The following is a 14445-nucleotide window of genomic DNA, read 5'->3' as shown; positions in this document are numbered from 1 at the left end:
TTTTGAGACAAACCATCTGCTAATAAAATATGGCATCTGTCCCATGGCGAAGCGCCGCCGCGCCATCCCGCCGTGCCCCGGCCCTACAGCCGCCGCGCCATCCCGCCGTGCCCCGGCCCTACAGCCGCCGCGCCATCCCGCCGTGCCCCGGCCCTACAGCCGCCGCACCATACATGTCCAACGTCATCAACAAATATTCCCCAGACCACCATGCCGACTTCTCTCGTTACTTTGGTCGACTTGATAAACTCTTGCACAGTACTATGACCTAATACACTCTGCACTTGAGGACACAGCAATGTTTTTGACACTACACCCACAAACATGTTTTTTGATGTGACATTTTGAAGGCAGTCAGTTGTAAAGGGAAAACCATGATGTCACTTTTGCTTCCTGTATCTTATCTCGCAATTACAAACAACTGGAAACTATTATATCAGGTAGGAAACTCCCCTCCGAGTCACAGAACAAGCCGTGACAACAACAGGAAGCGACTGCCGCTACGGGAAGGAGCCGGGAAAACCTGCCTCTAGAGGGCCGGCGGCCGCGGCACAGAGCCTTCTGCAGATCCTGAGGAATGTTGGGTGTACATTTCTCACTTTAGTCCAGACCTCTGCTTGTTGTCAGTGAATAAACAGTTCCCTCTCAGAGGCTAAACATGTCTTGAGCAGGTCCTGCTCGCATAGCTGCACTTTGTTTCAATGTATCAGTCTTACAGTCACGATTGTGAATATTGAGTCTTTCCATTCACTGACAGCAAGTTAAAAATAATGAGGAAATTAAAGTATTTCACTATAAATGTTCACACGCAGATTTTGGTGCAAAACTGCAACATTATTCGTGCTGCGGATTTTGCGGAGGATCTGCACCAAAATCTTCGATATCAGCACCATTTGGCTAGGTTTTAGTAACGGATCTGCAGCAGATTTCAGCATTTTGATGGCAGGGGTGACGTCTGCCACGGGTCCGCCTCACCGATGGTGCAGAGTTTGATGCTTTTTTTTTTTTTTACATGAAATTTGATGCAGATTTTTGTGTGGGTTTTCCTCACCAATTTTGCTACGTGTGAACGTACCGCAAGACGCACAGTAACCGCCTGCTGAAAACTATATAGGCGATCCTCATCGCAAGTCCGTATGGCGGTATACACGGACTGAGTTCACAGTCAGAAGAGTCCAAGGGTTTCCATGGAAAACCACAACAGATATCCAGCGCTTTAGTGCAGATTTCTACAGATGTCTTCATTTCTACTGCTGTCAATCTGCAAGTGAATGAGCCCGATACGGTACCAGCACCAAGGCACTTTCTGGACTACTGCGCCGACTGCACTTCAAATCAAGAGGACATTTTTTTTATGCCGATTTTGCCTCAATCTGACTGTGGATTTGGTAATAAATCTACGGAAAACTCCGCCGTGTGAACAGCAGAGTTGGCTTCTACATACACAGGACGCTCATCTTGGGCACCGGGAAGGTTTATTCCTGGAAAGGCGCTTTTACACAAAACAATTCAAATAAGAACAATCCGGCGTGATTTAAAAAAAACAAAAAAAACCAAAACACTAGACCGACGATCGCTCAGTGTAAACGCGGCCAACGATTGGACGATGAACGAATCCATTTATTGTATGCAGGCATAAAGATCGTGGTTGGCTCATTCGGTTTTAACGGCGATCGCTCGGTCGTTCTCACCTACGGCGCGGCGCCCTGAACCAACCTGCAAAAACAGAAACGATTTACCTGCCTGTTTAGATGTGCAAACGATTTCTTGTTCCATGTATAAGTACCCCAAGGGGAGGAGATAAGCAGCCGCCAGACATTCTGCTGCGACTAGTGGGATCCCACTTATACCGGGGGAAATCCCAGAAAACCTCCGCAGGCCTCCTGCCAACATTTGTTTTTTGCAGCATTTTTTAGCATACTGGGTCTTAAGCTTAAAAAATAAAGATTAAAATTCATGTGACCCCCTCCACCCAAAAACAAACAAAAAACCTTCATCCTGCTGCAATTGCAAAAAGCCTCACTGATCCCCAAAAATGCACAAGTCAGCGCAAGCAGCGGTAAAACCCCTGTGTAGCATTCAGAAGTGGGCATGAGCACCCGAGTTATGCAGGCGGGCCGCCGCTGCCGAGTCACACGGTCCTGCCCATGTTCACACGCCCTCCCTCCTCCAGCCGCCGCTGTGTGATCTTACGCTCCGTGGCTCTCCTGCAGGACCCGGCGCAGGCACAATGCGTCACTGAAGTCGAGGTATAAACATGTCAATCTCAGCGCTGCAGCAGATTTCACCCTTGCAAGTGAATTAAAAAGGGAAGGGGTGAAATCTGCTGCAGACCAGCACCAAAATCCGCAGGGACTGTCTAGGACTAAACTACTGATGAGCTACCCTCAAGACTGGTCATCAATAACTGATCAGCGAGCGTCCATTGATGGGGATCCCTGGCGATCAGCCGACTGAAGAGGCTGCAGCACTAAGATGAGCGCTGCGGCCTCTTCTCAGGCCAGTGACGTCACGTTCATTAGTCACATGGCCTGAGAGCAGCTCCATCCCATTCAAGTAAACGGCTGCGCAGCCGCTATATAATGTACGGCGCTGGGCTGGTACAGACTGAAGTGAACAGTTGAACTCAAATCAACTGATTGAAGGGAATCCCGGGCGGTGGTTTTCCCGCGGATCAACTATTGAAGACCTTTCCCGACAATCAATAAAGTCTAAGAACAATAGATTAGTCACAGAGAACCCCTTATAGGAGTCCTTGGCTGACAGAGGAGGCAGTTGGGCTACTGGTGGCTACTCTATGTATGCTGCGTTCATCTCCAGTCATCACACACAGTGAAGCTATTACTACTCGTCAGGGACACCTTCCGCAGATGGTTGACCGGCAGGTAAGTAGATCGCACAAAATAACGAAACAGTTCTGATATAACAATATTACACATGACGCTCGTGGAGGTGTTTGTTTACTGGGTCTGCAACCTGCGACACGCAGCAGATGGTAGTATTATCCAGCACCTGTTCTGGCTGATTAGCTGACATACGACGGAAGAGAAAGCAGCGGCGCCCTCCGCTGTACACGAGCGGCCTTATCCTAAATATATCCGGATTCCTTTCAGCTGAGTCACTATTCCACGATCTGGCTGCTGAGTCACTGGAAACGCCCGGTGGCGCCTCAAGTATCTCTCCGAGCCACGCATGCACCTCCATGCTTGTGACCCATCATGCTAAGTGCCGCACTACAACTCCCAGCATCCTGCACTTGTAATTCTAGACCACTGTGCTGCCCTCTAGATCCTCAGACTCCTCTATAGACACGTGTACAGATGAGCTTGTGTGTCCACATTAGGCCGGTTTCACAGCCGAGTTGGGACCTTCAGCTGGAGGTTCCGGCGCAGATCCGGCGCAAAATAGCGGAAGATTAAGTGCTGCATGACAGGCTTTTTCTTCTGTCCAAAAGCCGGTCAGCTGGACGGACCCCATTATAGTCATTGGGGTCCGTCCGGCGCTGTTCGTTTCCATCTAGAGTCGGAGCAGTTCGCCCGCAGGGATTCCCCTTTCCTGCTCCCCGAATGGCACAGGAAAGCGGAACCCCGAGTGCAGATGTGAACCCCCCCCTAACCGAGGGTAGATGACAGACAATGCAGGCGCTGCTTATCTCCAGAGGAAACGGGGGATCAAGCGTGCTGAAACACCACATGCCTGATTCTTGCCCCCCCCTGAAGTATGTAACGTGTGCGGCGGCTTCACCGTATGGACGGCAAACACAACCGTGCAAAGTACTCACCGACCGCTCTGAACAGGCAGGCGCCATCTTCCTTCATCTGCTTTATGATGAAGCCCTTCTTCTCCTGCAGAGCCTTCTCGAACCAGGTCTCCTGCTGAAGAGAAAAGAAGGAAGACGATGAAACAAAGACTGTGCAACCCAACGGCAGGAGCGGCCAGAACAAGACAGAAGGGGACGAGCGCAGAAGAGACCCTCTTGTATAAACCAAGTTTTGCGTTAGGCCGCCTGCACACGACAGAGTCGGGTTCCATATGCCGGTTCCGTCTCCGCCCCCACGCACCTGCTTCTGCTGTACTACGGATGCTCGCCGTCGGTCACGCGCAGTACGGATTTTTTAAAATTCTAAATATTTGTTATTCTTGTGCCGTCGTGACGCGGGAACCTGCGGCCTATCTGCAATGTCAATTGCGGATGGGCTGCGGGTTGGACGGCTTCCATTGACTTCCTATGCGCAGTTCACCGGTCATTGTGGTTCAGGCTCTCCGCTTCCACTAAAAAAAGCCCCCATGATTGCGGCTTGGCGCCTCCAGCTTCGGCCGCTGGAGACAGCGAGTTCCGTGTACGTATGGCGAGACAGCCGCTCAGAGAACAAGCACATCCGCTGTAACTTCCTCTTGGTCAGGAACGACATCACGTGCGCCGCCCTCCGATCGTGTGGACGTACCGCATGTCATTGGTCCAGGAACATACAGACCGAGGACCCCTCCACGCTGCAGGATGGTCACTGGATCCCGGGAATCTGATGATAATTGTTCAGAGTGACGGCCCATGCACTGGGGATGTAGGCAGGCGGACATAATGATCCCCGGCCGCTCCGCCGCCATTCACTAAGCCATTATTGATGGGACGGCTATTGTGCGCTTCCGCGCCCGACAATCGTTCCATCTAAAAGAGCCCTAACAGCGACCATGGGTGCCGAGTTGTGAGGGCTGTAATAAGCGATTATCGGTTTTTGTTTTTTAAACATTTTCTGCTATTGGTTACCTGCTTGATCGCTGACGACCATTCTAAGTATGTTGGCTGATAATGCAATCTGTATGACCGACCCTGATATTGGTGGAAACAAGGATGTTGGATCTGAACTTTGTCATAACACTGCCCCCCAGTGGTGAAACAAAGTCCCTGCTCCCTTGCGTTAACCCCTTAAGTACTAGAGCTCCAGGTAACGGATCGGTTTCACATTAGGGCACGTTCACACGAATCACCGACTGGGTTGATCAGGGAAATGCAGTGGATACAGTAGATCTTGACCTTAGTAAAACATTTGACAAAGTATTTCATACCATACTTATTGGAAAAAGACCAAATCTGGGATTGATAAGGCAACTGTTAGGTGGATTCAGGACTGGCTGAGTGATCGTACTCAAAGAGTGGTCATAAATGGCTGCACATCCAAGTGGAAGAATGTATCAGGTGGGGACCACAAGGCTCTGTGCTGGGCCCAGTGCTGGTATACATTTTTATAAATCATCTGGAGGAGAGAATTAATGGGAAACTGATCAAATTGGTCGACGACACAAAGCTAGGAGGGATAGCTAACACTAGGGAAGAGAGAGAGGATTCAAAAAGATCTAGAAAAGCTTGAACAGTGGGCATCGACTAACAGAATGGTATTTAACAAGGAGAAATGCAAAGTCCTACATCTGGGCAAGAAAAATGAAAAAAATACATACAGAATGGCAGGAATTGAGCTAAGCAGCAGCACATGTGAAAAAGACTTGGGTATACTAATAGATCACAGACTGAACATGAGTCAACAATGTGATGCAGCAGCCAAAAAGGCAAACACAATTCTGGGATGTATTAAGAGAAGCATAGAGTCTAGATCACGTGAGGTCATTATCCCCCTCTACTCTTCTATAGTCAGACCTCATCTGGAATACTGTGTTCAGTTCTGGGCACGCCACTTTAAAAAAGACATCGACAAACTGGAGCAAGTTCAGAGAAGAGTTACCAAGATGGTGAGCGGTCTGCAAATCATGTCCTATGAGGAACGGTTAAAGGATCTTGGAATGTTTAGCTTGCAAAAAAAGAAGGCTAAGAGGAGACTTAATAGCGGTCTACAAATATCTGAAGGGCTGTCACAGTGCAGAGGGATCAGCCCTATTCTCATCTGTACAAGGAACGACTAGAAGCAATGGGATGGAACACCATAGATATTAGACAGTGAGGGTGATCTATGAGTGGAACAGGTTACCACGGGAGGTGGTGAGTTCTCCTTCAATGGAAGTGTTCAAACAAAGGCTGGACAGACATCTGTCTGGGATGATTTAGTGATCCTGCACTGAGCAGGGGGTCGGACCCGATGACCCCGGAGGTCCTTCCAACTCTACTATTCTGGGATTCTACATGTAGCAGAAATGCTGCAGATTATTCCATTGCTGCAAAATCTGCATCAAAAACAGTCCAAATCTGCAGATAATGCCTGGATATCAGCTGCAGCGCTCCCCCTCACCCCGCCATCCGCGCTCCCCCTCACCCCGCCATCCGCGCTCCCCCTCACCCCGCCATCCGCGCTCCCCCTCACCCCGCCATCCGCGCTCCCCCTCACCCCGCCATCCGCGCTCCCCCTCACCCCGCCATCCGCGCTCACTAGAGGCTGTTGGCTGACGGTGCAGATTTTGCCGCGGTGTTTGATGCGGAAATGCTGTGGGTTTTGCTGCAGAAAATGTGGCTCCATGTGAACGTACCTCTTATACTGACTGAACGCGGATCCATTGAATTAAATTGGTGTATTCAGACGGCCATTTCTTTTAAAAACTGTTTTTTATAAACGCGGACGGCTGTAGCGATAATTCACGGACCCGAACCATCCATGCAGATTTACGGAGTGTAAAAACAGCAAAAAAAAAAAAACAACCTGCGTTTGTGTCTTTAATGCACATTGCCAGGAGACAGCGGGGTGGGAGGTCACATTATTTGTGCCTTCTTGTGTTTTTTTTTTGGGGGGGGGGGGGGGGGGGTTTTGCGCATATGAAAAACGCAGTGAATAATAGTGCAACATGGACATAAAAAACAAGCACTGCGCAAAAAATGGACGGACACACGCGGCAAAAATGATGCACGTCTCACGGACCAAATTTGCATACATCTATGTGAATGAGACCTTAGTAGTCACACCTCGTATGAACTACATCACAATCCGGTCCCGGTAGATGGGACACGATCCGCAATGTGGCACTACGGAGCAGGATGGCGTTCCCTGCAGGACGGCGGGCGATCAGTCCACGCAGCGACATCCTGGAGCTTTCACCACAGCGCTGCGCCGCTTCTACATTTCCCGTTTGGATGATTATTATTGACCTCGCTCTACATTCTCCTGGATGAAGGCGCCACCTGGTGGTCAGAGCGGTGCAGTTCTCCCTGACTGGATGTAAATAATGCGGTTCTGGAAACACGAGGACGTTTCTGACTAAATACATTTACACTGACCTCTGCCAACGTGTCATTCGGAAGTGGAGGGATGTACACCTCGCTCACATTGGCCTTTTTGGGTTCCATTCACTGCCTGACCGTCATACGAGGAGGCAGAAAGGGGCGCACCCTGTGAAACGGCAAATAATCTGAACAGGCCTATTTGCTGTCTATGTGCGCTACATATATTTCACGGACAACATATGGACCCTTTATAGCCAATTAGGTTATTTGCAAAGGTGTTTCCCCCGCAGGGACCCATGGTCTGTGCAAAAAAAGAGACAGCATGCCCTATTCTGGTCCATATCACGGATGAGAGCGCCCACTGCTCGCACGGATTGCCGCACACAGACGGAGGATCTCCGGCACAGCTGACGGACGCCTGTGGGGACGGACCCCAACTTGTGAGTCGCAATGTAAGCGCATTGGCTTTAGCAGAGTGTTGTGGTCAGTCACCGTGTAGCGCGGTCACCGCGTGGCCTTACAGCGATCCGAAAGGAAGCGTCCGGGTTCATGTGCTGCATGTAGGAGGCTTGTACAGCATCCCACGAAACGGGCATCAGGAGGGCACTGGAGGCACGATAGTCGCTCCACATGGTTCTCTGGGTGCCACGTTACCGTACGTAACAGCAGTAACCCAACCGCCGGTCCGGTGCCAAATGTTCTACTTAAAACAAAGGCGATCCGTTCACAACAGAAATGAAACCACGGGTGCGAACGCACCCCACAAGTATAACCCCCTCATCCGGCCGCGAGGAGGACCCCGTTATATAGAGGTACAGCGCTGTGAACCCCACTAACACTCTATTCTTCCTGGATATAAAGGGGTTACTCAACAACATCCCCCCCTACAGGCCGGACTGCGCAGCAGTACTGGGGCGCGCTCACAGCGGCTCACACGGACCGAGGAACCCTTCGCCTGAGCGCACAGATATAAAATAAGTCAATGATTTAACGGATCGCTCAGCCCGCTGCGCCGGCGATTAAAAACGTCTGAACGAAGGGCGTTAAACCAGATAAGCGTATGATTATTTTCATGCTTGCATAAAATGTACCACACAGACCCTGTCTCCACCGCCGGCCGCGGCGCTCGCAGCGATTGGTGTTCAATTTCCAGTGGTTCAACAAACTTTTCGAGTGATAATTGCTGCGTGTAAAAGCCCCCGAGCCGTCCGCCGCTGCGGGGATCCAGCGCTGCTGCCCCGCCGTGGGCCTGGTGACGTCACCCCATCTCACCTGGCAACTGCAGCCAACGAGAGGCGGCCGTGACCGTTCCAAACTCCTGGCACCAAGAATGTGGGCGCTCATGCCAGCGGTCATGTGATATCACCTCCCACAACACACAGCGGGGCGGCAGCGCCGGCAGATGACGGCAAGTACTGCTCACTACAAGGTTGTCAGATAGCTGGTGTTTACCTCCAGTATAGGGGATTACGTACAACCAGTGGGGGTCTGACAGTGTGATCCGAGAACAGGTGTCCACAGCGCCCCCGAATGGACAGAGTGCCCATTGCGCTGCCACTGATCTCAATGGGAATGATAAGGAGAAGTCGCATGCAGCACACTGCAGTCTCAGGCTTGTCCCATAGGGGGCAGCAACGTGCCCAACCAGCTCTCCTTTATACAGGGAGACACAGGAGCCCCGATCTCATGATTGTAGGGGATCCCACCTATTCTGTCCATAGGGGATAAGTTTCAATCTTGGCAGAAGCACTTTAAGGGGTGACTACATTTCCCCCCAAACCTCTGCCATGTGATAGCGACGCGTCACAAGCTTTGTTTGGTGAAGTCCGGGTGCCGAGACCCCAGCGATCACTGAAACGACTGGGCGGAAGCGTTCATCTGAGCGCCGTGCCCATGTGGGTTCCATTGTGAACGGCGCACGGACCCCACAGACGGCCTCCATCAGGCTATACATGCGGTCGGACCGCCAGAACATACGGGTTTCCGACAAACCGTAATCTGCGTTAATTGGAACCCGCTTACAAATATCAGCGTGCCGCTCGAAGCAGAAAGGACTGACGACCCCCAGAGAGCAAACAATACTGGACCGTGCGCAAAAACACGTTATCATCCGGAACAATGGCGCTATCGCCGAGTCTCACCAGATAGAGGCGCTCCATACAAGGCTAAAGTGATTTTCCAGGACTTCACTACTGATGACCAGTCCTCAATAGCTGATCGGAGGGGGGTCCGCTGTCCGTGCCCGGTCCGTAGTGCAGCCGCCCGGGTTGGTACTGCATTAAATTGAATCTGCGCCTGCAATACCAACCCGGGCGGCTGCACTACGGACCGCGCTGCTTCCAGGCCCATCCACAGTGACAGGTGGCCCAATGTCGCCATCTTTGGTTGGAGTCCTTGTTTCTATAGACACTACGGTAAAGCTTACATAACGGTTTTCTGTGGGTCGCTACGGTAACGCCGATACCACATTTTAGGGCATTTCGCAGTTCTACTTTAAAAAAAAAAAAAAAAATCCTTTCAGCCGCCATTTTTATCTTCCAAGCGACGGGAGATCATTTTCCGCAGGACGTCCGGTGGTTTCTACTGGCTCTATTTTTGGAGTACTTGGGACTTTTTGATCCCTTTTTTTAATGTCTCCACTTTCATTGGTTATGCTCGGTTTAGCCGCTCCGTGAGCGCCCGGCGAGGACGCCGCGAATACAGAACAGCCAAGAAAATACAAAAAGTAATACGATTCTAGGAGTACGTCAAAAGAGGCAAAATAACCCGCAGGACAGACCCGCTCCGCCTAGATGAGCTGCTCCACAAGAACCGGACGTTTTGGTCAACTGTTATGAAATTTTTTTTTTTTTTTTTTTTAAACGGGGGTGACGGAAAAGCCCAATTGTGAGCGGCGCAGCTTTCTCTGATGACGCTCACCGCATGCGATAAATAGTCCGGAATTCTGATAGATGTTTAAAGACACAGCGATACTAAACGGGTTGTGGTTTGTTTTTTTTTTTTGGGGGGGTGATTCTACTATAAATATGGGGAAAGGTTTTTTTTAACCCTTTAACGACTGCCCATACACCTTTTGATGGTGGTCATTAAGGGGGCTTCTAATGTATGCGCCTCTTTAGAAGTGTGGCACAGGTGTCCCGTGCCAGGGGAGACCGCTGCTTGGCAGTTGGATGACAGATTGGCATCTGCTCTAACAGCAGGGAACGAAGAAACGTCCAACCCCCGCTGTTTAACTCTTTATATGCCATGGTCAATGAGACCGCAGCAGGTAAAGGGCTCCTTCAGTCCTCCATCAGATCCTCGTAATGTGATTGTGGGCTCCCGATGAGCTGCTAAGACCCCCGGAGGGTGACGATGGGACATGAGGTTCAGCCTCTGGCTAGCCTTCATAGACTTTAATACACTGCAGTACTGAAGTATTGTAGTGTATTATAAGAACAATGAAAAGCAGTGACATTCAGGTCCGCTAGTGGGACAAAAATCTATAGTAAAAAGTACAATCTGAAGTCAAAATGCCACCTTTAGGCCGCCGTCACACGGGCAAGAAAAGTGTGTGAGATACATGCCGTGTGAATGGGGTCATACACATGGGCGATGGCACCGTGATGCGAGAAACAAATTGTGGCATGTCGAGTCTCCCTGCGTGGTCTCACTCTGCAGTGCCCATTGTCATCAGTGGCGCCGGCGGACGACACATTTACGTTACTTGGAGCGCCGAGACACAAAAGCAAACCCGGAAAATAGGAAGTGTGTTAGTGAGCAAAAATAAAACAAACAAACTGTATAAATTTAGTATCGGTGGGAGCGGCCGGCCGGGGGGACGCCGTCACGTGCCCTGCTCTACACGCCCATCCGGGGACGCCGTCACGTGCCCTGCTCTACGCGCCCATCCGGGGACGCCGTCACGTGCCCTGCTCTACGCGCCCATCCGGGGACGCCGTCACGTGCCCTGCCCTACGCGCCCATCCGGGGACGCCGTCACGTGCCCTGCTCTACGCGCCCATCCGGGGACGCCGTCACGTGCCCTGCCCTACGCGCCCATCCGGGGACGCCGTCACGTGCCCTGCTCTACGCGCCCATCCGGGGACGCCGTCACGTGCCCTGCTCTACGCGCCCATCCGGGGACGCCGTCACGTGCCCTGCCCTACGCGCCCATCCGGGGACGCCGTCACGTGACTTCTTCTACGCGCCGTACAAACACAGACGGCAGCGGTGGGAGATTTTCCCCCAAAGCCACCTAAAAAAAGTGAAAGTAGCACAATAAATGTACCCAACATGATGCTGCGCAAAAACAGCCCCCGGACCGCCGTGTACAGGTATGGATCTGGGAATACAACAATGGGCCAAAAAAAATAAAATTGGTCGCCATCCGGGCGTAATGCGATCCGGTCACTGAGGGGTTAAGCTTCACGCTCCTTTATTTGTTGTCCCTTATTCTTCCTGCGCCCTATTAAGCCCTGCCGCCGGACAGAAGCTCTGTGTGCGGCCGAACTATTGGCATGGGTCCGCTGTCGAACCAAGATGGCGGCACCGCTGCTGTCTGCCTGCGGCTACTGATGTCTTACCCATCTCTATGTGCTGCTCTGATTGGCCGGCACCGCTCACATGAGCGACTCTGGCCGACCGATCAGCGCACGGCGTCTTAGACTACCGGCAGCCATCTTGGATTGTCGGGGACCGCGGGGGTCGCCTCCTTTAACCCCTTACGGACTTTGTTGTATTTGCTCGTCTCTGTAGTTTGCAGCGGCACCACGTGGGGGCGCTGTGATGCGCTGACCGTGTTCGGGGGAGCGCCGCCGCCGGGAAAACAATTATGTTCAGCAACAGTTGTGTTTCCTGCGGAGGTCTGTGGGGTCGCCGACACGCAGGAGACCCCCTTGTAGGGCCCCGCTGGGGTGTGCAGAAACACCTTTGTAGTGTAACTCCTCTCCACCTCTGCTTGCTGTCAGTGAAGGGACATTCTTGTTCACATCGAGCGTCTACAAACAGCGGCGGGCGCCTCGTCCCTCACACTCATTGGTTCAGGGATCACGAAGGACTGATGGCGGCTGCGCGGTCGGACCACGTCGATCTCTGGTGGTAGCGCTCTGTAAGCCCCTGAGAGCGGACGGCGCTGACACACTGTAACAAACCACCAGCAGCTGCACAGGGTTCACTTATTTACCACCAGAGGAGGAGGAGCTCCAGCAGCGGCAATAACACCCCGGCATTGCCAAGCAGTGACAGGTGGCATCACAGAGGAGCCCCTCCCCCACCGCAGCCTCCGTACAGGTAGGTGCTCGACCCACACCTACCTAGTAAGTCATGGACAGATGAGACCCCACATGTGAGCAGCCGAACCAGAGACCCCCCCCCCCCCCAACATAGCCGACATACACGACACCACCCATCCCCCCCCCCAACATAGCCGACATACACGACACCACCCATCCCCCCCCAACATAGCCGACATACACAACACCACCCATCCCCCCCCCAACATGAACCCCCCACTCCGACATGACGGCACCCCTCCCCCTACAGCACCCCTTCCCCCTCTAACATGAGCAAACAACCCCCCTCCCTCCTGACATGACAGCTCCCCTCCCCTTAATAACCCCAAACCACCTCCCCCATGACAACGCTTCCCCAACAACCCCCCTCCCTCCTGATAGCACCCCTAAAGCCCCATTTCCAACATGACCGCTCCCCTACCCAACAGCGACTCCCCAATATGACAGCCCCCTCCCCGTTGACAGCTGCTCTTCCCCGTAACCCCCCAAAACTCCCCTCCCCATCTCACCTTTCTCTTGACAGCACCCCCCCCCTCTTCCCACCCCCAACAGCCCCCTCCCCAGTTACAGTACCCCCCAAAACTCCCCTCCCCCAACAGCACCCCCCTCGACATGACAGCCCCCTCCCCCGTGACAGCTGCTCTTCCCCGAAACCCCCCAAAACGCCTCTATCTCCCCTTTCTCTTGACAGCACCCCCCCCCAGTGACAGTACTCCCCAAAACAACTCCCCTCCCCCATCTCCCCTTTCTCTTGACAGCACCCCCCCCCCCAGTGACAGTACCCCCAAAACAACTCCCCTCCCCCCACTTCCCTTTCTCTTGACAGCACCCCCCTCTTCTCACCCCCAACAGCCCCCTCCCCAGTGACAGTACCCCCCAAAACAACTCCCCCCCCCAACAGCACCCCCCTCGACATGACAGCCCCCTCCCCCTGCCACCCCCCGACAGCCCCTCCCCCTCACCTGCTCCGCCATGTCCGGGTCGATGGCCTGGATGCGGGCAGCGGTCTCGTACTCGTCCTCACTATTGTTCCCGGCTCCATCCTCCCGGTCGGGGGTGTTCCCGGCCACGGGCAGCCCCAGTCCTCTGTCCCCGGCCCCGCCGGCTCCGCTGCCTGCCTGCCGCCTCCGTTTGCTGTGTCCGGGCCCGGAGCAGCAGCCGCCCGGTCCGATCCCCGCCCCGTTACAACAGCAACAACAGCCAAGGCCTCCGAGGCTGTCCGGTACCGACCCCGCCCCTCCTGGACCACCGGCGCCGGGCGGAGGCGAGGCCTGGGCCCAGCGCGGGGGTGGGGAGGACCGAGGCCGGGCCCCGGAGCGCGAGTGAGAATGCGAGTCACCCCCGCCGGCGCCGCTCCGGTCCCCGTCCTCCGGGTCGGAGGGGGGAGGCGGCTTCTTCTTGGGGAGGATGGTCATCGGTCACCTTCACCGGACACCGAGCCTGCGTCACACCGAGCGCCGGACCGGGCACAACGTCACTACGCAACACGTCCTCCTACACCACGTGACGGGGCGGCTCCCGGCAGCGCATTGGTGCGGGAACTAAGGGGCGGAGCCGAACACTGTGCGTGCTAAAGTGGCGTCAGGACGTCCGTGCTTGCGTTCCAGGCCTCGACTGCGACTGGTAGTTACCATGGTAACAGCTGCAGCAGAGCCAAGACGGAATACAATGATGGACTAGTGTCCCATTGACAATATTTATATATTTATTTGTATTTTTATGTTATTTAATGGGCCGTATAATAAATATTGAAAAGCTTTTACTTTTTTTGTGGGGTAAAATGAAAAAACACAATTCCCTGCTTTTTGGGATTTGTTTTAACGACATTCACTGGTAAAATGGACGCGTTATCTTCATTCGGTGGTCGGTACGATTACAGCGATATCATTTCATGTAGTTTTTGTTTAACTACTATTACAAAATGAAGAACTTTAAAGGGTTTTCCCAGTTATTTCTTTTATATAGTTTTGGGCTCACTGTGCCCAAAACTGTATAAAATCAATATACCCACCG

General features: G+C 53.0%; 1 protein-coding gene across 3 annotated transcripts in view; it reads right to left on the bottom strand.

Annotated features, from left to right (window-relative positions):
• Positions 1-13944, bottom strand: part of OTUD5 (OTU deubiquitinase 5) — a 29952-nt gene extending 16008 nt beyond the window's left edge. Inside the window, exons 1-2 of one of the 3 annotated variants that reach the window (XM_066580455.1) lie at positions 13395-13944; positions 3782-3875 (exon numbers count right to left, since the gene is read on the bottom strand). In XM_066580455.1, coding sequence (XP_066436552.1) covers positions 3782-3875; positions 13395-13847 — 547 coding nt within the window. In that variant the 5' untranslated portion in view covers positions 13848-13944. The remainder of the gene's footprint in view (positions 1-3781; positions 3876-13394) is intronic. The other 2 variants (XM_066580454.1, XM_066580453.1) reach the window with 2 other exon arrangements.
• Between the last annotated feature and the right edge of the window lie 501 nt (positions 13945-14445).

The sequence above is a fragment of the Eleutherodactylus coqui genome, chromosome 10 (genome assembly GCF_035609145.1).
Source record: "Eleutherodactylus coqui strain aEleCoq1 chromosome 10, aEleCoq1.hap1, whole genome shotgun sequence".
NCBI classification, from domain to species: Eukaryota; Metazoa; Chordata; class Amphibia; order Anura; family Eleutherodactylidae; genus Eleutherodactylus; species Eleutherodactylus coqui.
The sequence above is the reverse complement of the archived record's forward strand: the minus strand, read 5'-3'. Positions and strand labels throughout refer to the sequence as shown.